We start from the raw sequence: 26,427 nt of genomic DNA, 5'->3' as shown, positions 1-26,427 counted from the left end.
ACTGAAAATACAGGGAATCCAGGGCGGATGAGCCCTACAGGACCAGTGGTGTGAGTAGCCAAACAGGGAGGGTGGGTAGGAAAGAGGGAACCGATTACAAGGAACTATATGTGACCTCCTCCCTGGGGGATGGACAACAGAAAAGTGAGTGAACAGAGACGTCAGACAGGGCAAGATATGACAAAATAATAATTTATAAACTATCAAGGGCTCATGAGGGAAGAGGGAGCGGGGAGGGAGGGGGGAAATGAGGACCTAATGCCGGGGGTTTAAGTGAAGAGGAAATGTTTTGAGAATGATGAAGGCAATGAATGTAAAATGCGCTTTACACAATTGATGTGTATGGATTGTGATAAGAGTTGTATGAGCCCCTAATAAAATGATTTTTAAAAAAAGATAAATGGTTCATATTTCAAAACATTATATAAAAATATAGGGATAAAAAAAATATATATAGGGATAAAAAACATATAGTGATAAATCTAAATTCTAAGGCGAGGGACTCAAACAACTTTACTATCAGACAGAGACTGTTGTAAATCTGAGTATGGTGGATTGAACTGTGGTATAAAATGGCACTTGGTCAGTTTCTTGACCCAATCTGAATTTGTTCTAGGTTTAACTACTTTTCCCTTGCTCCACAACAGAAATTCCTTCTCTGGCTCTTAAAATATTGCTGGTGCGCTTTTCTTTCTTACTTTTCTTTTCTTCTTTAAATTACTATTTATTCTTTGTTTTGTTTTTTCTTGTTTCGGTTAGGTTTCCCAATTAGTGAAGCACAAATAGTTTATTATTAGGGATGTGGGTGGGGGCTGGGAGGTAGGGTGGGTGAGGGGAATGGTGGGATCAAAAAATGAAGGCGGGAGGGGGGAAGGAGCACTAGAACTGATTTTTATGAGGCACATACAACTCTTTCTAAAAGCAACTTAACCATAGAAGTGTATGAAATGTGAATTTTATATCAAGAAAACTACTCAAAAACAGAAACAAGGAACCAAAGTTGATCAATGGTTACCATGGGTGAAAAAGACACTGAGATGGATTGCAGTGATCAATACTTAACCCCCTCCCACCGACCCTAGGGGGATGAACAACAAAAAACATGGCGGAAGGGTGACAACAGTCAGTGTAAGATATGAAAATAATAATTTATAATTTATCAAGGGGCTCTGAGGGCAGGGGTGGGTGGGTGGGTAAAAAAACAAGGAGCTGATACTAAGGGCTCAATAGAAAGTAAATGTTTAGAAACTAATGATGGCAACATATGTACAAATAGGCTTGATACAATTGATGTATGGATTGTTATAAGGGCTGTAAGAGCCCCCAATAAAATAATCTTTTAATTAAAAATTAAAAATTTAATTTTAAAAAGAGTTTATGTTAATGGTAGTGGAATAATTTGGAAAAGGACATCAATAATGGTTGCATTACACAAAGAGTATAATCCACGACACTAAATTATACATGGAGAAGTTGCTGAATTGGAGAATGTTTTGTTGTATATATTTTTGCCACAATTAAAAAAAATTGCATCAATAACAATGAGTACAAGAAGAACATGCTCTTAAAATTGATTGTGATAATAATTGTACAACTCTTAATATGATTGCACCACTGAATTGTATGACAGTTATATGTGATGATGGGGAAATAGATCTACGTGCGTATATTTATAGGTTTAGTACTGAGGTAGCAGATGGACACTGCCCCTCCACTCAAGTACTCCCTCAATGCAAGAACACTTTGTTCTATTAAACTGGAGTTCCATGATGCTCACCTCCCCGACATGATCACTGAAGAAAAAGTGGGTGCATAAGCAAATGTGGTAAAGAGAGCTGATGGTGCCCGGCTATCAAAAGATATAGCATCTGGGGTCTTAATGGCTTGAAGACAAACAAGTGGTCATTTAGCTGAGAAGCAACAAAGCCCACACATGGAAGAAGCACACCAGCCTGTGTGATCATGAGGTGTTAACGGGATCAGGCATCAAAGAACAACAACAACAAAAATCATATCATTGTGAATGAGTGTGGAGTGGAGACCCAAAGCCCATCTGTAGGCAACTGGACATCCCCTTGCAGAAGGGTCTCAGGAGGAGATGAGCCAGTCAGGGCGCAGTGTAGCAACGATGAAACATACAAAGTTCCTCTAGTTCTTTAATGCTTCCTCTCCCCCACTATCATCCCAATTCTATCTTATGAATTCAGCTAGACCAGAGGATGTAAACTGATACAGATAGGAACTGGAAACACAGGGAATCCAGGACAGACGATCCCCTCAGGACCAGTGGTAAGAGTGGTGATACCAGGAGGGTGGAGAGAAGATGAGGTAGAACCGGGGAACTGATCACAAGGATCTACATATAACACCCCCCAGGGGATGGCTGACAGAAAAGTGGGTGAAGGGAGACGTTGGACAGTGTAATAATGACAAAATAATAATTTATAAATTATCAAGGGTTCATGAAGGAGGGGTGCCAGGGAGGGAGGGGAAAAACAAGGAACTGATACCAAGGACTCAAGTAGAAAGAAAATGTTTTGAGAATGATGAGGGCAACAAATGTACAAATGTGCTTGACACAGTGGATGTATGTATGGATTGTGAGAAGCATTGTATGAGCCCCCAATAAAATGATTTAAAAAAAAAGCCAAATTTTGTCTCTGCTTCTTCAGACATGACATGGGGCGGGAGGGGTAAGTACACCAGAGAAGAATGTAAACTCTATTCTCTATATCTGTAACAATTAGCCATTCATCAAGAGGTAACTTGGGAATTATTAAAGATGGGGAAACTACCCTTAAAACTTTCCATAAGTCTTCTTTTAAGTCCCTTAGTCAATTCCCATTCTCTTCTATACAACTTTAAGACCAAATACATAGGATAAAGTTGACTATATGATCATTGTGGTGAAGTGAAATTACTTAGTATGGCTCTTATATCTTTGTAACTCCCACCAAATGACTGGGTGGTAGCATGCAAATAAGGTGTGCAAAACTCCAATGTAGAGAGTGGATAGTTTTACCATCTTGCTGGGTAAAGTCAGACATCTCCTAAGCAGAAACAGAGAATCCCTAGACCAACTAGAAAGAGCTATAAGTAGAGTATTAGAGATCCCTACATGGAGAAAAAGGCCACAGAACAGAGGCCAAGCACACCATAGCAGACCAAGACCAGGAAACGAGTGGCAGGCTTCCTAGCCCACCAGTAAGTAAAAGCTAGTGCTTTGGGCTTGGGCTGGCTTGCAGAGAGCGGTGCCCTTTGGTGGGCATTTATCAGTACTTCTAACACTTAACTCTAGCAGGGCACAGAGGCCTAGAGGCTGCATGGCTGAGACTGTATCCTTAACATTTCTGACCCTGACTTGTAAAAACTGTTAACTTTCCTAAAACCACTTCATAATCGTGAGTGGTGCCCATGGGAGGGACAGTTGTTGACAGCATCAGATAAAAAGGCATGTTTGACTTCTGTCACATCTTTGGGGTGATATGGATTCCCCCTTGGTGAAGCCAGAGGAGGCCATATGTGACCTTCATGCCATTTCTTCAACTCCAAACAATTCGACTGAGTTGTTAAATTATACATTTAAGCCCTATGTTGGTTTGATCTTGAAATTTTAGTTTGGGTTCCATCTTTGGGGTTCAGTTAGCTGGTTAAAACACAGTACTTCCCAAAATTTCTCTTTCAACACATTTTGACTATGATGTGTTCTAGAATAAATCTTTTTGTATTTATTCTACTTTGAGTTTTTGGATTTAGAAGTGTTTTCTATTTTTTTCTATTTGCAGAGTTATCATCTACTATTTCTTAAAACATTTTTTAAAAAAGAGGAGCTGATACCAAGAGCTCAAGTAGAAATAAATTGTTTTGGAGTTATTGATGGCAACATATGTACAAGGATGCTTAATACTATTGAAGGATGGATTGTTATAAGATTTAAAAAAAAAAAATTTGTAAGAGCCCCCAATAAAAAGATTAATTAAAAAAAAAGAAAACCATGTTTTCCTCTCCTTTCCTTTTTCTTTTGGTACTCTCATAAGTAAGTATGTTCATGTGTTTAATTAATGGTATGCCCAGGTTTCTGGGGCGGTTTGTTTTTCATTAAGCTTTTATCCATGTTTCAGAATGGATAAAATCTAATGTTGTGTCTTCAAGCTTGCCAACTCTTCGTTCTACCAGCTCAAATATATAAATATATGTAATATATATAAATGAGCCATTCTCCTCGTGAATTTTTAATTAGTTATTTTCCTCAAGTCCAGAGTTTTCATTTGGTACTTCTTAGTAATTTATCTTTATTGATGTTATCTATATGATGAGTAATTTATCTTTATTGATGTTATCTATATGATGAGTCATTTTCATCATAAAATAATGAATAAAAACCCATTGTCAACGAGCCAATTCTGACCCTATTAGGGTTTCTGAGGCTGCAAATCAGTGTAGGGGTAGAGCCTCATTTTTCTCCCACAGAGCAGTTGGCTTTGAACCGCCAACCATTTAAGTGAGCAGTCCCAAACTTACCCCACAGTGCCAGCAGGGCTCCTTTAACTCTTTCACCATGGTTTCCAGCACTCCAATGATGTATTACAATGGCTTACTTTGTAAATGGCTTTATCTTGCTAAGTCTAACAAGTAGGACCCTCCCCCCCTCCCCCAACTGAACATGAGTCATAGTATCCCTGTTTCTTTGCAACTCTTGATTTTTCTTTTTTACTGCTAAAAACTGGACACTTTAGATAAAATATTACAGCAACACTGCATTCTGACTGCCTCTCTCCCAACCCGCAGTTGGTGTTTTTTCTTTATCAGCTTGCCTGGACTAATTCTGTGGGTTTTATTTCCTTCCCCCTGCAGTGTGCAGCCTGTGATGTCACCATTTACCGCACAACCCGGTCTTTAAGCATGGCTTCCTGCGAGTTCCAGTAGAGTGTGCGTCCCCATTCGTTCCAAGTTTAGGCAGAAGTCAGTCAGTCAGAGATGGGCTGATGTTTCTTCCCTTTGCTAATGGGTCTGTTGAGGCCTGGGAATGCTCTTGAGTCTGCTCCACATTCAGGGACTCGTAACTCTCAAGGGTCCACTTTAGTTGTACCTGAGCAGGTATAGTCTGGTGTAGGTACACCTCACAGCAGGGCCCTTTTTAGCTCCTTCTCCAGCTTTTTTGAATATCTGGTTGGTCTTCCATTCAGTTTGTTGCTACTAGCCTTCTCTTAATTGTCTCATGCTGAGTGGGAGTTGGGATTGGGAGGAGGGGACGCATGCATGGTAGAAGCCAGTCTCTTGGCTTGACCCCTGTCTTCTAAGAGTAGCTGCCAAAGTAAGGAATGAGAGATGTCAATGGGCCATCCTGGGGTAAAACCATAGGCCTACAACCAGGAGCTAAGGGGGAAACGGAAATCTCAAGCCAAGTTCATTGCCACTGAGTCAATTCTGACTCATATCAACCCAAGAAACAGAGTAGACCTGTACCTCCCAGACGATAAATCTGTATGGGAGTAGATAGGCTCACCTTTCTCCCAAGGAGCCAGCCATTGGGAGATTTGAACTGCTGACCTTGAGTTTAGCAGCCCAATGTACAACCAACTACAACTCCAGGGCTCAGTGGCTAAAGTGAGCCTCCCATTTTCTGGACAGCATCTGTATCTGTAATTCAGATCTGGAGGTAGGGGTACAGGTAAGGGATGGGAGTAAGTCCTTTCTTAAATACCACAGACTCAACAACACAACAAAAAGAATATAAGAAACCCACCCAAAGACTCCCCACTCTCCTTGCTGAGATTTAGTAATTTATTGCATAAATACATCTCAATTTTCTAGACCCCACTAAGTCTATTTCTTATGCTTAAATTGTTTATTTTTTCACCAGTTAAATGGTTGCTTCCATGGGTGAGGGTCTGCCAAGTTTTTCATGGTGCCATTCTGAGTTCACATCCCTAAGTTGGAGTACCAATCACTCCAGATCTGGGACTGCTTAGCTGTGCAAGGAGCCCTCATGGTACAAGTTCAGCCCTGGTGGTACAAGGTCAGTGCTAGGCTGTTCAGCAGGCCGCTGGTGGTTTGACTCCCACAGCAACTCCAAGGGAGAAAGACCTGGGCATCCCATTAGGATGACAACCTAGCCCACGAAGTCTTCTTAAAACCACACAAGAATTTAGCTTAGCTAGTAAAAAGTGTCTGCTGTGAGCATTATATTACTTTTCTGCTAATTATTTATGTGGGATCAAACTGTTAACAGTAATTTAAGAACCCCATGGGCAGTGGAGATCACGTGAATGGGGGGAGCAACTCAGAAAAGGAGGGTGAGAACGATTGCACCATGGAACTAGTCAACGTCACTAAGTTGTACACGGAGAATTTGTTGAATGTATAGTTTTGCTGTGTCTATCTCAAACACAAAATAAATAAAATTAAAAGCAACAACACCTAATGGTCTAGAAAATCCTCTGGGGCAGTCACTCTATCATATGGGTTTATTACAAACTGAAAAAGAACCAGCTGCACTTAATAATCACTACCACCCCTCAAATACCCAGGATTACAGCTCTATCCCAAGATCCTTAACCACATCTAATAAAATCCTTTTTTCCATATAAGGTAACATAGTCACAGGTTTCTAGGCATTTAGACACAAACATCTTTGGAGAGCCATTCTGTCTACCACAATGACTTTTCTGTTTAACTTGTACATCAGGATTACCAAATAGTTAGATAAGGGAAAAGTTATTTTTTATAGAGCATTTTAATTTTTATACACACATGTGTGTGTATTGATAGAACTAGAGTATGATCATTTTGCAACCTCTAATAAATTAATGACTCTAGGTCTGCCTTGTCTGATGTGGTAACTAATAGGTGGCATACATGGTTTCGGAGCACCTAAAATGTGCAGTCAGATGTGGAACGAGATGTGGAAATAACCATTGTGTTCTTTAAAATTGTATAATCTACTTTCAATGTTAATGCCGAATTGTCATGTATGTCAGCTGCATGTTAGACTTGTCTTTAAAAAAAAATAATAATTGTATTGATGTGAAACATATCATTGTTTCGAGTATGGAAGTAACCATGTAGCAAACAAGCTCAGTAATTTGGTGTCTATTAAGGTAGGGGAGTGATGGACAGGTAACTTATCAATAGTGCCAAGACATAAAGTCGGGAAAAATATATTTTTACCCAAACATTAAAAAAAAAAAAAGAAATGAGATGTGTGGTAAGTGTAAAGTACACACCAGATTTGGAAGACTTAATTTAAAAAAAAACAAAACCCTGAAGGTATAACATTAATAACTTTTATATTAGAAAAGTATTTTTTATATTGCTAACATGTTGAAATGAAGTGATTAGGTTGGAAAATTTTAAAAACTCACTGCCATTAGGTCACTGCTGACTCATAGCAACCGCTGTGGGTTTTCGAGACTGTAAATGTTACCAGAGTTCTTAGAAAGCCCAGTCTTTCTCCGGAGGAGCTGCTGCTGGTTTCGAACTGCCAACGATCTGGATCACTGAGTTACCAATGAGTTACCACTACACCACTAGGGCTTCTTAATATTAGGTTAAATAAAATATATTAGGAAAGTCAATTTATGTTATTTTTGTTTGTTTTAATGTGGCTACTAAAGAAACTTTAATTACATATGTAGCTCCCATTACACTTCTACTGGGTAGTACTGATCAAAGAATAGTTATGAATAGCTGCTTAATGCCACATCAGAATACAACGAGATGCTATGGTAGTATCTACAGTGATGGATATATAAACTAACCCCTATGAAGTAATCTTATAACCAACCAAGTAAACAAACACAGTATGAACATGAATTTGATCCAGACTCTAGATCTTCCTGTTCAACATGGGAGCCATTTGCCAAATATGGGTATTTACATTCCAATTAATTAAAATTGAATTTAAAATTCAGTCACACCAGCCACAGTCCCTGTGCCTAAACAGTCACAATGCAGCTATCAAGCACCCCCAGCATCACAGCTGTGGCCCTAACAAGCACAGGAAAAAGAGGCGAGGCTGGAACATGACAACAACTGACGCCGTGGGGTAGAATCTGCAGAGAAACCAACCAACTGGCTTTCTTCAACTACAACCTCATAACAAAGGGAAAACTGATGGATTAAAAGAGATTCAAGAATTCCATGTACAGGCCTTATTTGGATCAAGATTAAAACAACCATCAAGGAAAACAAAAAGCCATTTATAGAGCAATCAAGGAAATAGGAATAGTACCTGTCTGTATGATACAGTTAAAGGATGATGTCATTCTTGTGATCTTTGAAGGGGTATCTTTTAGAAATATTTAATGAAATATTTATAGATAAAATAGCATGTCAAGGATTTGCTTCAAAACAATCAGGGGAAGATATAAAAGAAGCATATTAGCCAGGAATTAATCACTGATGGAGCTGGATAATGACTACATGGGAATCCATTATACCAGTCTCTTTACATGCTTAAAAATGTCCATTAAAAAGTTTTTAATGAATGTACAAATGTGCTTTACACAATTGATGTATGTATGGATTGTGATGAGTGTTGTATGAGCCCCTAATAAAACGATTAAAAAAAAGTTTTTAACAAATTCAATTTCTTTTTTCCAGGGCTATGCGCTAAGCACTAGCCCTGGATCAGCGTACAATGGACTTTTTAAGTTTTCCTACAAAGGGAGATGAGAGCTGGCAGTGTGGGGGTGGGGTGGCACAAATGGATTCCCTCCACTGTTGTGGTCCAACAGAAACCTTGGTGTTCATCAATCTTTTCCTTGATGCTACTTAGATATGCCTAGCATTCTCATTCAGAAACTACCCCAATCCTCTGCCATACTCCTCAATTGCCTCTAGTGAACCACGCAAGCTGTTAGATCAAGCACTCTGAAAAAAGTTCTGAAGAAAGTAGCAGTTTGGGATATGCTAGTTATCCTACTGTGCTGCTTTACAATGTTACTTTAAAACAGTCACCCCTGTGAAATAAAATTAATCAGCAACAACAGACCCAGCAAACTCTTTATAGAACCAGCTAAGTTTAATGTTCTTAGAGACTTACTGTTAACTGCAATCCATTCATTGAGGTCCTCTCCCTCTGGCAACATCACAGCTTGTCTCAGATTCCCACTTCCTAGAGTTGCTTCTGCGTGTTTTAAGAGTTCATACTGATGAGACCCTTCGGGGATGTTCTTCTTTGGTTTGAATGTTTTAGAAGAGCGGCTGCTGCTGTTAGGTGAAAATTATATCAAGTTTTAGGAAGGGATGATTTTCTGTTTTTTGTTTGTTTGTTTTTTATTTATTTTTTTTTTGGAAGGGATGATTTTCAGCATAACAACTGTTCTATAAAATAAAATACTCCCTTAAAAACAATCACATACCAAATAAAACTTTACACTTTTTATGCACATAAAAGATTAGCTAAAAAAAAGAAAAAAAGATTAGCACCCTAGTGTCACCTAGAAGGAACAATGCCTCAGGGAGCAGATGGAGATAACGTGAAAGTCAGTTTGTCCAAAAGAATAAATCTGAATTCTAGTCTTTGATCCCCTCTAACTTAAGACTGCCCAGGAAATAGAGGAAGGAACTAGGAGGCAAAGGACATTTATAGAGGCATAAATATTTTAATGATAGGGGCATAATCATATGTATATACATGTTAAACAATAAGGTAACAGGGACATTGGTCCTCTACTCAAGTACTCCCTCAATGAAAGAACACTTTGTTCTAATAACCTGGCATTCTGTGCTGCTCACCTTCCCGACACCATCGCTGAAGACAGAATGGGTGCATAAGCAAAAGTAGTGAAGAAAGCTGATGGTGCCCAGCTATCAAAAGATATAGCATCTGGGGTCTTAAAGGCTTGAAGGTAAACAAGCGGCCATCTAGCTCAGAAGCAACAAAGCCCACATGGAAGAAGCACACCAGCTTGTGTGATCACGAGATTTTGATGGGATCAGGTATCAGGTATCAAAGATCCAGAACAATCATATGGATTGGAATGATTGGAATGAAGGGTAGGGTGGGGTGGCGTAGAGCCCTTCTGTAGACAACTGGCTATCCCCTCACAGAAGGGTCACAAGGAAGGGGCGAGCTAGCACCAACATAGTATAGAAACATACAACATTCCTCTAGTTTTTGTTTTTTTTTTTCATTCCTCTAGTTCTTTAATGCTCCCCCACCCCCACTATCATGACCCAAATTCTACCTTACAAATCCAGCTAGGCCAGAGCATGTACATGGGTACAGATAAGAGATCTCCACACGGGGAATCCAGGACAGATAAACTCCTCAGGACCAATAATGGAAGTGGAGATACCATGAGGGTAGGGAGAAGGTAGGGGAAGGGGCGAACCGACCAAAATGAACCACCCCCCCAAGGAGGATGAACAACAGAAACACGGGTGAAGGGAGACAGCGGTCAGTGTAAGATATGAAAATAATAATTTATAAATTTTCAAGTGTTCGTGAGGGAGGGAAGGGGGAGAAAAAAATGAGCTGATATCAAGGGCTCAAGTAGAAAGAAAATGTTTTGAAAAGGATGATGGCAACACATTACAAATGTGCCTGACACATGGATGTATGGATTGTTATAAGAGCTGTAAGAGCCCCCCAAAATTATTTTTTTTAAAGACTGCCCAAGAAACCAAACTTGCTTTTGGCCTCAATTTCCACGGACTGAAAATGTTGTTAGAAAATGTTAGAGGAAGGTAGAGAATTGGAATAAGTAAGCATAAAGGTTCTCAGGAAGGAGCCCTGGTGGCAGGATGGTTAAGCACTCAGCTTATCTGAAAAGCTGCCCATCAGACTCCACCCAGAAGCTCCACTGGGAGGTTTGTCACTATGAGTTGGAATTGATTTTCAGGTACCCAGTAATAGCAAGGTGCTCATAGCTCAGAAATTCAGTTTTCTATATAAAATCTTGGGTAACATTAACATTTTTACCACATGTGCAAAGTATTCTTATTGTTAGATTTTAAGGTTCTTTGTATATTTTAGACACAAGTGCATAGTCAGGTTTGTGTTTTAAAGACATTTTCTCCCAGTCTGTGGTCTCTTTTCATTCTTTATCAATATCTTTCACAGAATTTTTAAATTTTAACAAAGCTCCACATATCAAATTCTTTTTTTATCGATCATGCTTCTGGTATTATACCTAAAACACTCACTGCCAAAGCCAAGGTCATCTGGGTTTTCTGACATTATCTTCTAGAAGTTGCATGCTTTTACATTTAACATGGAGGGCTACGATCCATTTCTTTCTACATCATTCTATTGGGGGCTCATACAGCTCTTATCACAATCCATTGTGTCAAGCACATTTGTACCTCTGTTGCCACCATCATTCTCAAAACATTTTTTACTTGAGCCCTTGATATCAACTCATTTTTCCCCTCCCCCACGAACCCTTCATAATTTATTAATTTTTTTTCATGTCTTACTCGGTCCAATGTCTCCCTTCACCCACTTTTTTGTTATCCACCCCCACCCCCACCCCCGGGGGTGGGGGGTGGGGTTGGGTTACATGTAGATCATTGTGATTGGTTCCCCTTTTCTCCCCCCCCTTATCCTTCCCCTCCTGGTATTTCTGCTCTCATTATTGGTCCTGAGGGGTTTATCTGTCCTGGATTTGCTGTGTTTCCAGCTCTTATCTATACCAGTGAATATCCTCTGGTCGAGCCGGATTTGTAAGGTAGAATGGGGATCATGATAGTAGGGGGAGGAAGCATTCAAGAACTAGAGGAAAGTTGTATGTTTCATCGATGCTATGATCCAGTTTTAGTTATTTTTTGTGAAAGATGTGATAATAGGTGTCTTGTTTCATTATTATTATTATTATTTACAAGCAGATGAGCCCTAAAATATTATGCTAATTGTTTTCTATGATTATATTATTCCACTGATGGGAAATGGACACATTGGGCAAATCTATAGAAACAGAAAAGACTGGTGCTCATTGTACTTAGATACACAATCAACACCTAGCAATCAAGAAATCAAACACTGGACAAATCTGCTGCAAAAGACCTCATGGGTTGACACTGTAGTTTCAACAATGGGCTCAAACCTGATTGTAAAGATGGGGTAGGGCATTGTTTCAGTGTGCTGTACATAAGGTCACTATGAGTCAGAGCCAACTTGATGGCACCTAACAACATAACAAACAGAAACAAAGTAGAGGGGTGATCTACTTCTATGGGAATGGAGAAACCTGGAATGGGTATGGATGGTCCTTCTGTCTTGGATAATGAAAAACTTTCTAGAATTAGCCAGTGGTGATGCTTGAGTGATTCTAGAAATATTAAAACTACTGAATTGTACACTTTAAAAAGGTAACTTTCATGGTACGTGAATTACATCTCAATAAAACTATTATAAAGATTCAATATGATCAAAGCACGTAGAGTAAACTGCAGATTGTCACAAAATTTAAAAGAACTAAAAGCCTCACATTTAGATACAAAAAGCAATGGTGCTGGGTGAAGGGAGACATCAGACAGTGTAAGATATGACAAAATAATAATAATTTATAAATTATCAAGGGCTCATGAGGGAGGGGGGAGCGGGGAGGGAGGGGAAAAATGAGGACCTAATGCCGGGGGTTTAAGTGGAGAGAAAATGTTTTGAGAATGATGAGGGCAATGAATGGACAAATGTTCTTTACACAATTGATGTTTGTATGGATTGTGATAAGAGTTGTATGAGCCCCTAATAAAATGAGTTAAAAACAAAAAATGAAAAAACAAAAAGCAATGGTGCATCTACGAACCAACCACGAACTAACCATCAATGCAGAAGAAGATGACTGGAGGTAGGAAGAAAAAATTACTGGGGAGGGGATGACTGTTCTAGTAATGTGAAAGGAAATCTGTAATTAAAATTAAATCATACACTCTTTGGCATCATACTTTGGAAACTATGCCCTTTTGAAAACCACCTAAAGGTGGAAAATGTAACTTGGACAAAGATATTCTCAGTAGTGCTGTTTTTTAACAGCAAAACACTTAAAATAACCCAAAATTCTTACAATAAAGAAACAAGTAAATAAGCTCTGAGCCCTGGTGGTGAAATAGGTTAAAAGCTGGGTTGCTAACCACAAAATCAGCAATTCAAACCCACTGGCTGCTCCTTGTGAGAATGGTGGGTCTTTCTCTAAGGATGCAAAGGCTCGGAAACCCACAGGGCAACTCTACCCTGCCTACAGACTGAGTCGGAATTGACTTTGATAGCAGTGAGTTTTAAAAGGAGCTATAAGTAAACACTGGGCTGTGTTAACCACAAGGCCGGGGTCCAATGGGCAGAAGCAGCTGTCCATTCCTCTCTAAGAGACCATATTAATAGATAGGGCTATTGTGAGTTGGAATCAACTCCATGACAGTGGGTTTGGCTGGATCTTATGAAACACTTCACCGTGAAATGGCAAGTATGTGGATTATGTATACTGGTATTTATTCAACCATATAAGCAATTAATACAATGCAGAGTGCATATAATATAGAATGCCATTTGACAATAAATTAGGTGCCCAAACACAGCATCAATGGAGAATTTATGTATTTTCCTTTTTGGTATTTTCCATTTCAGCCTCATTTGGGACTAGCCAGTGTGACCCACTGCCACTGAATTGATCCTGGCTCATAGCAGCCCTATATAGAGACGACAAATCATTATTGGAGCACACAGCCTCGTCTTTCTCCCAGAGCGGCTGGTGGGTGCGAACCAGCCACCTTTTGGTCAGCAGCTCGAGACCTAATTTACAGCCTCCAGGAAGCCTCTTGGCAGGTAGGAAGGTGGCTTTAAAAGGCCATACTTCATTTCTGTGGTTGCCCTGCTCCTTCGGAACTGCCCACCGAAGCCAGCTAGCAAAATGGCTCAGGAAACCTGTGCCCCCCGCCCCTCCCCGCCGCTGTTTACTTCCTCTCGAAGAAGGCCCCCAGAAGAGTACTTACTCAGGCTGCCCCCCACCCCGGCCCCCAAGAGCAGTGGACTGATTAACAGTGATAGTATGATTAACAAAACAAGGCTTACGGGAATCTCATTATAATTGTCCAGTGAGTGTTGAAGCAAGGATCTCTAAACGTCAACCCATCTGATCCCCCACCTGCGGTCCCCGAATTGTTTGTGCTTTTTAAAGCCCGAGTGGCGTCATGGCTCCGCGTTGGGCAGCTAACTGCAAAGTCAGCAGTTGGAAGCGACCAGGGAGGGGCTCAGCGAGAAAAAGACGGGGCTTCCCCGTCCGGTGACGGGCTCGGAAACGCAGCCGGGCAGTGCGACCCCGTCGCAGAGCGTGGGATCCCGCCAAGGAGGAGCCAGGTGTGTGAACGCATCCCAAGTCCCCCAGCCGCGGCTGGACTGCTCGCTCCGACCCGATCCCTCCGTCCCCAGCTCCCCACACGCGACAGAGGCGGCGCTTCCCCGCGGGAGTCACTTACACGACTGACCAGATGCAAACTCTTGATAGTTCTATTCGCTAGGAAGGTTTTCGGAGCCGGGACGGAACGGGAGGCCGCAGCCCGGGCCCCGCCCCCACACGGTCCCTCCGCCCCGCCGAGCGCTCGGGCGGAAAAGTTTGGAGGCGCAGCCGGCCTCGGGGCCTTCACTCGCCGCCACCCGCTTCCTCTGCCCCCACCTTCCGCGCCCGCAACCTCGCCCCGCAGCCCAGCCTCCCCCGCGCACGCGAGCAGGAGCCAGCAGCCGGCCGGGGCCCGGCGCCGGCCTCGGGGACCCCCCACCCACCCCCGCCTCGGCCCTCGGCTCGGGCGCCCCCGGCGCGGCCCCACTCACAAGAGGAAGCTCATCTTCGTTCCTCGGCGGGGCGGGGAGTGGCCACCGCCCCCCGCCGCAGACCGGATTCGGAGGCAGCACCGAGAGGAAGCGAACGGCCGGGTGCCGGCAGACAACGGAAACCCTGCTCCGAGCCCGGGGGTCCAGCCGGGGAGACTGCGGAGCCCGCCGCTTGCCCCTCCACCGATCCGAAATGCGGAACCACCCAAATCTCGCGAGCTATAGGTCTGCCCCAGCCCCGCCCGCTGCGAGGCGCGGGACGCGTCCTTTCCACCACGCCCTCCTAGCGTTCAGCCAATCAGCAGCCTCCAAGCAGGGACTTCCCTGTCTCCGCCCCCCCCGCCGTGTGGTGGCCTTTCTGAACCTCTGCCCAGGTCCAGTTAGGTGCTGCTGGCTGGGTTCGGTGGTTGCTCCCTAGGTTGTTGGTGGGGACTCTATCCATAGCTGCAAATTTAAAATATAAATTTGCTTTTCGTTAAGGTAGAACGTGTCTAACATAAATTCATCTTTCTAAAATGTACCGAAAAATTAAATAAATAAAATGTACTGAAATTTAGTGGTTTTTATTTTTAGTCTATTCATGGCGCGATGCAACCATCGCCACTATCTAATTCTAGAAGATTTACATTATCCCATTAACAGCCACTCTGCTTTCTCCCCTCCTCCCTACTCATGGTAATTTGTTATTGTTAGGGGCCATCCAGTCTAGTTTTGACCCATAGTGCCCCTGACCCTCTGCACAACAGAACGAAATACTGCCACGTCCTGCGCCATCCTCACACTTGTTCCCGAGCCTGAGCCCATTGTTGCAGCCATCGCATCAATCCATCTGGAGAGATCTCCCTCTCTTCCGCAGCCCCTCCACTTTACCAAGTATGATGACTGACTGGTCTCTCTTGACAATTCGTCCAAAGTATGTAAAACAGGTCTTGCCATCTTGCCTCTAAACAGCACTCCAGGGGCACTTCTTCCAAGACAAAGCCCTTTGTCCTTTTAGCAGCCCATGGTATTTGCAACATTCTTCAGCACCACAATTCAAATGCATTGATTTTTCTTCAGTTTTCTCTATATAGTGCATACGAGGCAATGAAAATACCGTAGCATGGTCAGGTGCACCCTAGTCCTTAAAGCAACATCCTTGCTTTTCAACACTTTAAAGAGGTCTTGTGCAGCAGATTTACGCAATGCTATGCATTGTTTGATCTCTTGACTGCTGCTTCCATGCACATTGATTATGGATCCAAACAAGACAAAAATCCTTGACTTGTCTCTCCATTTATCATGATGTTATTATCATGATGTTATTATCATGATGAACGGCCCCTGCAATTCTAATTCTTCACGAATTAGAAAGCTGCTGTTTTTCTCAGAACAGCTAGTGACTTTGAACTGCTGACCTTGTGGTTATCAGCCCAATTAGTAACCACTATACACCAGGGCTCCTGAGGTATAGACAGAGGAGCGGTAATATGTTTAACTTTTTGAGCAGCTGGAAAATTTATTTCCAAAGCAAGTGTACCATTTTACATTCTCACAAACAATATACCATGGTTCCAATTGCTCCCAGCCTCAGCAACATTTCTTATTATCTATCTTTTTTTGACTGGAGTCTTCCTGTACAGTTATACTCTGACATACATGGGACCCACAGGAGTCAGATCCACTGGATGGCAGTAGGCACAAACTGTTAGGTACTGTACCTTTAAAAAAGAACTTGCTTTAATATTACCTTAGCACCAGGTCCATCCCCACCCCCACCCCTCACGGGGACCATCCAACAACTCAAGAGGGGGTTCTGGTCCAATAAGAGCCTCCGTGATATTGCCATCCCTTTGTTGCTCAACACGCCTCAGTCCAGATCCAGCAACCTGCCCTTGCTCGCACAAAAAGTCACCAGGGGCTCAGTTTCCAAATTCCAAGGGCATTTTCCAGCCTTTATCTTACTGGGTGTTTCTTGAACATTGGCCTTTCTGTTCTATCTGACCCATCCTGCCAGACTCTATTTGATTACAATGATTTTCTTTTTCAAGAACCTCTTTGTGATCATTTCTCGGCCTTTTGGCTAAGATTAAGTGTGTGTGAAGAACCTCTTTGAGTCTCCCTGTAATCTGGCTTCTTCTATAAGGTGAGGTAGGGACACAGATCGCTTGGAAATGGTCTATTTCAGCCAGGGTCCTGTTATCACAAGTGATAGAAATCCACATGGTTATTTGCCATCAAACCTGTCCTATACCTTTTCCTCCACTAGGTTGTGAATTCCTGTGGGGCGGAGTCATATCTCATTCATTTATCATCCCGAGTGTCCAGTACACAGAAACTACTCAATAAATAATTGCTGGATGAATCTGGACCTAGATGTCACTTCTGAGGCACATCCAGTCTGACAGGGGAGATTGAGGAGCCCTGGTGGCATAGTGGTTACTGACCATAAGATCAACAGTTCTAAATCACCGGTCACTCCTTGGGAGAAAGACAGAACTTTCTACTCCTGTAGAGTTACAGTTTTGGAAACTCACAGGGCAGTTCTACACTGCCATATAGAGTCGCCGTGGGTCGACATCAACTTGATGGCAATGGGTTTGGTTTTTGAGAAAAGACTGATGCAGGAATAAATGATAATCAATACCATGGTATCGTAAAAATGAAAGGTAATTTCATTTTAGGAAACGAGCGTTTCTTAAACCCAAAGCTTTACTTTTCTAGTCCATTGTCTAAGCCTATGCTCCTGCCAAACAATAGCATGCTGTTTCCTATTAGGACCCACACCTTCTGGTTGTCGAATGGCTCCAGCTCCAACTTTCCGCTACTCCAACAGCATCATTAACAAAAAAATCTGCCCGGTGTTCTTATCTTTGCTCCATTATGGAGCTGAAAATCCGACTTGAAAACCTGTAGGGCCGTGTGGCATCTCACTGCGGACCCAGAGCCCAAGGCGCCACTCTCGCTCAGACAACACAGAGTGCTGGTGTTAGTCCGTTGAACTGTTCCTCCGTGCGTTTTTTGGGGGGGGTGTGCTTCATGTGGCTCCAGAGAAAATTAACGATGGCAGCCGAGAAAGCTGAGAGGAAAGCTGTGAGAGCCACGGTGGAGTTCAAGAAAAAATTACTGGGGAATTTGGATCAGGTTGCTGCTTGTCTGATTTGGAAGCTGAACACAAGATGACCAAGTCCACATTTCCAACATTCTTGAGAAACGATGTGATTCAGGCGTGAAATCGTGAACCACGAAAGAAAGAACCCAGACCCTCGAAGGTGGTGAAAAGTGGCTGTTCGCGTGGGTAATCCGAAACACTGGCTGGTGAGACCGTAACTACGAGAAGGCCGAAAGCCTCCCGGTGCTGGGAGCAACAATGTTGCAGGAGCGGCGCTGAGCGGCCCCGGGTGTCCGCAGGCCGCTCGGAAAGTTCCACCGAGGACATGGGGCGAAGGGTCCCTTCCCCACCGAGTGCTCGGACTCCTTGGGGGAGATGCCCCACTGGACCTTCCTGAGGACGGAGGACGGAGGCACAGCCTGGGGCAGGTGCGCTCCTCCTGCTGTGGGAGTGCCCGGGGGCTTTTCCGTGGAGCCACGTGAGTTAGTGGACCCTTCGGAAAACCCAGGGCTTTTCAGCAACAAGACCTACTGCAAGCTAAGCCCAGCGGGATGCGGGACAAAGAAAGGGTGCGTGCCTGCGCGGTCCTCACGGAGTGGGGTGCACGCAGACCTGCAGGAGGGACGCCCCCGAGAAGCGGTCCTCTCGACGCCCGTGTGCCCAGCCGCCGGCCCGGAGGGAGCGCGAGGGGACCAGACGTGCGCCCGCATCCATCGCCGTGACCTCCTTGCTCGTGGACACACGGCTCGTCTGTCCGCGCGTGCACCCGCAAGTCAGCGCCCAGTTCAAAACCTGTACAGCTCCGAAATCACCTCAGACACCCAGGCGACCTTTCCAGAGTCCCGGAACATCACGGTCACCCTCGAGAAGTCCCTTACCGTGACCTTGGCGGCGTGGCAGACAGGGAGAGCCTGACAGGGAGAGCCTTTGGAGGCTGCAGGGCTCTGAGGAGGAGCCCAGGGTCCCATAGCGGCAGGAAGAGTACGGGGAGGGTGCAGGGGCGCAGGACAGAATAAGCCCGGATCTGCAGAAGGAGCAGCAGCAGATTCAGCTGAGGAAATAGCCGTGGGGGAGGCCTCCGGAGTTCATTCATAAAGAAATGAGTGCCAAGTGGATGGAAACGGCCCCGCCGCTCTGGACAGAGCCTCACCCAGAGAGGCAATGACAGGCAGACGTGGGGGCCTGGGGAATGAAAATGCTGCCTCTCGCTTTAGGATCATTTTGAAAAGAAGGCAGAAGCAGGTGACATGAGACAAAGTTTTAGTGAGAAAGGAGAAAACAGACCAAAAGAAAAAACCCCAGAAAGTGTGCTACTCCTCCTCCTCCTCCAGTTTCTCTCCAGCTCCCGACGAGAAGCCCCTAAGGCCAGGTCTAGTACCTGTATATATTTTTTTAATTTTATGTGCTGTATTGTGTTTTTATATTTAAACCAATTATTTGATTTTCCATTATTTCTTATGGGAAAAATATATTCATTTCCCAAACTTTTTGTTATTCGAACATGAATTTGGAATGAATTGAGTTTGACAACTGAGGTATCCCTGTAGCGATAGTTCAAGTTAGAAAGGTCGTGTATACAAGTTAAACAGCAACTGTATTGGGTAGTAGGCTGTTGAGGTCTTATGTGCTTACATTCTTTTCTACTTCTCTATATATACACACCAATTCCCCCTAATAAGCCTATGCTAATATTTTTTCATTTCTTATTTTGAAAGGAGAAACAAGACTCTGTGGGGGACCAGCCTCCCCACAACCGAATGGGTCCAAGGGGCAGTTGTGTAACTGAAGGGTCAATTAAAGAGACATCAGACAAGATAAAGCATGCAAGAGCTAGGAACCAGGTCCTAGCAGAGAGAGACCATAATGTAATCTCATGATGAGTTTATATAATCACAGGCACCCACATACATAGCAGGAAAGGATTGTACAAGAGGCATACACGTAACAGGAAGGGGATGAGCTAGGGGTATACACGCAATAAGAAGGGTTGTACTAGAGGCATACATGTGACAGGAAGGTACGTCTGTAACAAGAGGGGCAGGCTCTAGGTGGCAGCCTAACCTTGGACATCTCTGAGTTGGCTTGACCTTAGGTGTCTTCGACCTGTTTTAGGGGAATTATCTATGGTCCTTATCAGAAGGGAGTGGGCTCTACTTAGGGTAGGACAGACTATAGGATCTGATTGCCTTTGATGGCAGACAGCCTTCAGACAGACAGCCTTCAAGCAGTTGAGCTTCAAGTGTACAGTAAGGGACCCTGTGTGTACAAACAGCACCTTACATTTGGCACTACATGGGGGGACATCGTGGGACATAACTTTCACTTTGGAAAATGTGAGTGGGGTGCATCTCCAACCCCAAGATGGTGAAGGGTCCCTCCACAGGAGCCCTGGCCTCCCAGACGCCTTAATGTTCATACAGTCTTACCAGTTCTGTTTCCCACAAGACTCAAACTTTGGAGCTGACTAACGAAGTCACATGGGAAAATCACAAGGGTATCATAGCATGAGGGTCCTGGAGGGAGAGTCACAGGTAAGTCCTGTACTAACTCTACACCGTGGCTTCTGAGAAAGGGCCTGATGGTTAGCTGGCATCAAGTAACCCCGGGTGCTGGAGTAGAGCAACCCCATGGAGTTTTCTAGGCTGTGATTGCCAGGAAAGCAGATCCCTAGGGTGCCCGGTCTTTCCCCCACAGAACTGCTTGGCAGTTTGGAAGTCATAACCTTTCTTTTTTTTTTTTTTAAATCACTCTATTGGGAGCTCTTAAAGCCTCTTGTAACAATCTATACATCAATTGGATCAATCACATTTGTTCATATGCTGCCATCATCATTTTCAAAGCATTTTCTTTCTATTTGAACCCTTGGTATCATCTCCTCTTTTTACCCTCCCTCCCCAACCTTCCTACCTTTGTGAAACCTTGATAAATTATTAATTATTATTTTCATATTATTCATCCCCCTGGAAGAGGTGGGGCAGTTAATACATCAATCACTGTGATCGGTTCCCCCTTTCTCCCTCTTCTGCCCCCCACCTTCCACCTACCCTCATGGTATTCCTGCTCCCACTGCTGTTCTGAGGGGTTTATCAGTCCTGGAGCTCTTATCTGTACCAGTGTACATGCTCCAGTAGAGCTGGATTTGAAGACAGAACTGGGATGATGATAGTGGGAGAGGGGGGCGGGAAAGAGGAAGCATGAAAGAACTAGCGGAATCTTGTGTGTTTTGTTGGTGCTATGCTGCACCTTGGCTAACTGGACCCTTCCTTGTGACCCTTCTGTGAGGGGTTGTCCAGATGGGCTTTGGGTGTCCACTCTGAGAAGTTTGGGAAGTGCTAACCTTTCCAGTAACCTAACCTAACCACTTACTCACTGAGCCAGGAGGGCTCCTCCTGAGAAAGAAGGCAGCCATTCGACTGACTCCAGAGTGGTCACTCTCTGTGTGTACTCCTGGATCTCTCCGCGTTTCCCGATCGCTTCTTGTGCACACTCCCTCAGACCAGGCCATTCATTGGAAACATAGTCGGCCAGGGACACCATTCACCACGTCCTGGATTAGTGTTTCAGGAAGGCAAGCAGAAATCAGCAAACGAAAACCCAGCGGGGATTAGTTTTAAGAATGTATTTTAGGGAATCCAGGACAGATGATCCCTTCAGGACCAGTGGTGAGAGTGGTGATACCGGGAGGGTGAGGTAGAAAGGGGGAACCAATTACAAGGATCTCCATATAACCTCCTCCCTGGGGGACGGACAACAGAAAAGTGGGTGAAGGGAGATGTCAGTGTAAGACATGACAAAATGATAATAATTTATAAATTACCAAGGGTTCATGGGGGAGGGGGATGGCTGGGAGTGGGAAAAAATGAGGAGCTGATATCAAGGGCTCAAGTAGAAAGCAAATAATTTGAGAATGATGAGGGCAACAAATGTACAAATGTGCTTGACACAATGGATGGATGGATGGATTGTGATAAGAGTTGCACAAGCCTCCAATAAAATGATTTTTAAAAAATGTATTTGATTTAACCCAACCGATCCAAATTAAAATGATAGCAACATGAAAACAACTTTAACATTTCAAGTGAGACAGTTTACCTTTCTTTTTCATTCTAAGTCATTCAAATATACTAACCAGGCTAGCAGTATAATCCTCTAGGACAGTGGTTCTCAACCTGTGGGTCGCAACCCCTTTTGGAAGTCAAACAACCCTTTCACAGGGGGCGCCCAATTCATAACAGTAGCAAAATGACAGTGATGAAGTAGCAATGAAAATAAGTTTATGGTTGGGGGGGGTCACCACGACATGAGGAATTGTATTAAAGGGTCTCCACATTAGGAAGGTTGAGAACCACTGGTCTAGGAGGTCAAAAGTAAGAAGCTCTCCCAGTAAGACAGTCATACTTAAAATCTCTTTGGGGTTCCCTCCAGATCCCTTAGCCCTCAAACCTAAACAGTGGTCTGAGTGGCTAAAGGAAAAAGGCGGAAAGTGAACTGAAATGGACTTGTCTTGCGACAAACAAGTTCACTTCAAACAATAGCACACACAAAAAAATCTCTTTGGGGAATAAAATCTAGAGTTTGTTGTTTTTATCATTTTATCGAGGGCTCTTGCAATGCTTATTACGTCTATATGTCAATTGTATCAGGCATATTTGTACCTGTGTTACCATCATTCTTTTCTAGACAATTACTTTCTATTGAGCCCTTGATATCAGCTCCTCTTCCTGCCCCCCTTGACCCTTTAATAGATTATAAATTATTACTTTCTTTTTTTTATAAGATTTTATTAACAGCGATCAGAATATACTAAAAATACCTGCAATACTGTTCTCAAGTAAGTTTTTTTTTAGTGTCATAGTGGTTTTTAATGTTGTAAACTTTTCTTTTTTTTTCTTTTCGTTATATTAGGGGCTCATACAACTCTTATCACAATCCATACATACATCAATTGTGTAAAGCACATTTGTACATTCATTGCCCTCATCTTTCTCAAAACATTTGCTCTCTGCCTAAGCCCCTGGCATCAGGTTCTCATTTTTCCCCTCCCCATCCCCCCTCCCTCATGAGCCCTTGATAATTTATTATTTTGTCATATCTAAATTATTATTATTTCCATATCTCACACAGACCACTGTCTCCCTTCACCCAGGGTTTCCCTTGTTGTCCTTCCCCTGGGGAGGGGGTGTGTGTGTGTGTGGTTGTGAATTGATCATTAGGATCCTTCCCCCTTCCTTCCCTCCTCCCCTGTTTGTTTTTAAACACAACAACAAAAACCAAAACTCTGAGTTGGAAATGGCTGCAGGGCAATTTGTTCTTCACCAGAGACGTCCCTCAGGTACAAGGAGTTGTATTCCTCGGCTCAGGCAGCCTGAGAGGTCCCTGCACACCATCTGGACACAGCAGATGCCGAAAGCAAATGATACCACTGCCAGCACCCCCTGGCCTGAACCTCCCCTCTCGGAGCTGCCAGTCATCTTGCAGCTTCCCCTCCCAGCAGGACTGGCCACCGGGCACTCTCATTCTTCATAAATGCCCGGCCCCAACTAAAGAAAAGCTCCAGCTTTACCTTGATAACCCTCCCTAGGAGGGGACTTCCCATCTTGGTCACAGCCAGAAGGGAGTTCCTGTTCCTCCCAGCCAGCCTCTGTCACAGAGAGCCAGAGGGGACACAAGGGCAGTGGAGGTGTTGTCCCTGCCCAGCTCAGAATTCAGGTCGCATACTGAAAGGAGTCTCAATTTGGGCGGCTAACCAAAAACTCAGCAAAGAAGTCCTGCAAAAGGTTTCCACATTGAAAAGATCTCAAGTCCATGTATAAGTCTATGCCAGATATATCAAGGAATAAAATACATAACTTCTGAGGCAGACTAGCAAAAGAAACTCCATCTTTTAGCCGCTGAATGACTTGCCTCCTTCCCCCTCCCATCTTGGAAAGTCCCACTAGTGATCAGTTTTAGAATGGCCTCTCGTGTACCCAGGTTCTGGGAGGGAGTTGACCTGCACAAGGTCAATGTTCAGCAGGACATGGGACTGAGATGTATTTCAGAGGAAGACTGTATAAGCCTCAGGGACAGGTGGGGCATGGGAGAGTCCAGGCTGACTCTGGTTTAGAACAAAGGCAGCTGAAGACTGATATTTCCATTTGCTGAGATAGGTAGGGAGGGGAAGCAGCTGTGGGGGTCAGATCAGGAGTGGGCTTTGGAATGCTGACGCTGAAATATCAGGGTGGAGATAGATGGAAAGCTATCAGCGTGGAGATGTGTATAGCTAGGGAGTGGGGCAAAGAGCCAGGGGGAAACGTAGAGAGAAGAGATAAAAACAGAGAACCAGTAGGAGCCCGGCCATTGAAAGGCCGCTTCAAGAAGAATCTGGATTCCCCCTCCTCTGTAGAAGGGAGACTGGAAAGGGGTGTTATAAAAGTCGGGAGTGAGGAGGAGTCTCTATCTTGGATGATCTTGACCATGCCACTAAGATGGGACTGAAGATAATGTTTCTAAGAGGGCTGATCATGGGGAAATGTTCTGTGTTCTGCCCCGCATCACGGCAAGGAGAGGGGGAGGAGAACCAGACAGAGTGGTGGTGACAACCTGCAACGCAGGTGGAACCTTCTGTTCTCCCACTGGAAGGCAGCTTGGGAAAGTAAATTCTCCAGTGGGAAATAATGACCGTTTGGGTCATCTGTCGTGGTGGCGAGACCCCCTACTTACAGGGACAGAACAGGGGCTTCTTTCTGCCCAGTCTGCTAAGGAGGCGAAGGAAGGAGCCTGTGAAACAAGTGGTGAACAGAGACTGAGAACTGGCTGGGCGAACACCCGAACCTTGAACTTTCTCGCAGATAATTCTGAGACACAGCTGTCCCTGAGCTGCAGCCCAGATAAACCTGAAAGAAAGGATGTGTGCGCCCCAAGGGCGAACTGAGTAACTAATTAGAAAGTTGCTTGACCCTCTGGCGAGCGGCAACCCCTCCCCTTTGAAAATGGCACTGGAAGACTAGAAGCAGACCCCTAGACAATGTTCTCACTGAGGGGCAGAGACAGACCTGCTTCACCCCCAGAGCAAAGGGTATCTTCTCTAAGCTTAGGGTGTCCTTCTCAGCTCTCAAGAGAGACCCCTGCTTCAGTTCTTTTGAAGTGACTCCATGCCTTAATAAACTTGTGGCTTAACTCTACTACTGGGTGTGTACGTGCACAGGCTTGTAAGTGAGCACGGCTCTCTCTGGCCCCTGACAAACCACACAGGGGCAGAACTTGCTAGTTCCCTCATGGACGAGAGCCCGGGAACTGAACTTCACACGAATGTGTTTCTAATGCCATAGATATGTCTATGTAATGGATCCAGGGAGCCCTGGTGGTGTAGTGGTAATGCGTTGGGCCACGATCTGCATGGTCAGCGGTTTGAAACCACCAGCAGCTCTGTGAGAGAAAGACAAGGCTTTCTACTCCCATCAACAGTTACAGCCCGATGCATGGACTTGATCGCAGTGAGTGCTTAACCATTGCAACACCAGGGCTCCTGATCTAAATATGAGAGTAAGCCAAAACGGCTTGTGACTACTAAGATTCCAGTTCAGACACGCATGGGCTTATTCCAAACAAAACAGCATTTCAACATGCCTTTGCCAGATGGCTGCAGACAGGTAAGTCCTCTCAGTAATACACTTGTCTCACCAGGGTGCCTTATGGAAGTCCAATCCCACACAGAGGCTTCTGAGGGACCAGCGGGGCCAGTTCAGTTTGAGGAGAGAAGTCAGCTCGGAAGGTTCTGGCAACTGTGTTTTGGGGATCCCCAAAAGGTCATCTTGGAATATTTTCTTGAAGGATACACAGGACAATTGCATGGGCTTATTAAGAAGAAGGGTTTTTTTTTGTTTTGTTTTTGTTTTTTAAGGAAGAACTTTTAAGAACACTGAAAACTCTATTGGTGACCCCCTCCCCAATCCACAACAACGAATTCACTTATTAAAAGAAAGAAGCACATTGCTGAACCAAATCTGAGATTTTAAAATGTTGTAAAAAACAAACAAACAAACAAAACCCACCAATTCTCTGGTGAGAAAAAGGGCAGAAAAAAATGTGCTGAGGAATTTCCCCCATCACGACAATGCACTTGCTCACGGTGGTCATTCTTTGAGAATAGCAAGGGTTCTCGTAGGGCAATGGCACTGGGAAATCTTACCTCATCCATCCTCCGTACAACTCTGATCTTGCTCCTTCAGACTCTGTGCCCCTAACTCAGAGGACATTGGGAAGCCCAGTTTGAGTCCCTCAGAGATCCCCAGGCTGCCGTTTGGACCTGGCATCATTCAGAGAGCACAGAATTCTTCTGGGGATGGTTAGTGGGAAGGTCCTTAGAAGTGGATAGGACCTGGATGTCCAGAAATACTAGCTTCACATTTTGATGCTTTTGTTTAATGAAGATGCCTACAATTTTATATCAATGCCTTTTAAAAGTTATCCTCATGTAAAGCTCCTGGAAGGGGACAAGGGAACAACAAGCGATCCAAATTGGTGGGGAGGTGGGTGTGGGAGACCTGGTAGGGCATGATCAAGGGGAACATAACAAAGAGGAAGT

General features: G+C 44.0%; 2 protein-coding genes across 2 annotated transcripts in view; one reads left to right on the top strand and one right to left on the bottom strand.

Moving 5' to 3' along the window:
- MOB1A (MOB kinase activator 1A) overlaps positions 1 to 14,941 on the bottom strand; it is a 37,159-nt gene extending 22,218 nt beyond the window's left edge. Inside the window, exons 1-2 of the mRNA XM_004696099.2 lie at positions 14,771 to 14,941; positions 9,047 to 9,213 (exon numbers count right to left, since the gene is read on the bottom strand). Coding sequence (XP_004696156.1) covers positions 9,047 to 9,213; positions 14,771 to 14,784 — 181 coding nt within the window. The 5' untranslated portion in view covers positions 14,785 to 14,941. The remainder of the gene's footprint in view (positions 1 to 9,046; positions 9,214 to 14,770) is intronic.
- Positions 14,942 to 25,478: 10,537 nt separating this feature from the next.
- MTHFD2 (methylenetetrahydrofolate dehydrogenase (NADP+ dependent) 2, methenyltetrahydrofolate cyclohydrolase) overlaps positions 25,479 to 26,427 on the top strand; it is a 21,524-nt gene continuing 20,575 nt past the window's right edge. Inside the window, exon 1 of the mRNA XM_004696432.2 lies at positions 25,479 to 25,492. Within this exon, the coding sequence (XP_004696489.1) occupies positions 25,479 to 25,492 (14 nt within the window). The remainder of the gene's footprint in view (positions 25,493 to 26,427) is intronic.

Source organism: Echinops telfairi, unplaced genomic scaffold, assembly GCF_000313985.2.
Source record: "Echinops telfairi isolate 266 unplaced genomic scaffold, ASM31398v2 ScPeMD7_9;HRSCAF=40, whole genome shotgun sequence".
Lineage (NCBI taxonomy): Eukaryota > Metazoa > Chordata > Mammalia > Afrosoricida > Tenrecidae > Echinops > Echinops telfairi.
The sequence above is the reverse complement of the archived record's forward strand: the minus strand, read 5'-3'. Positions and strand labels throughout refer to the sequence as shown.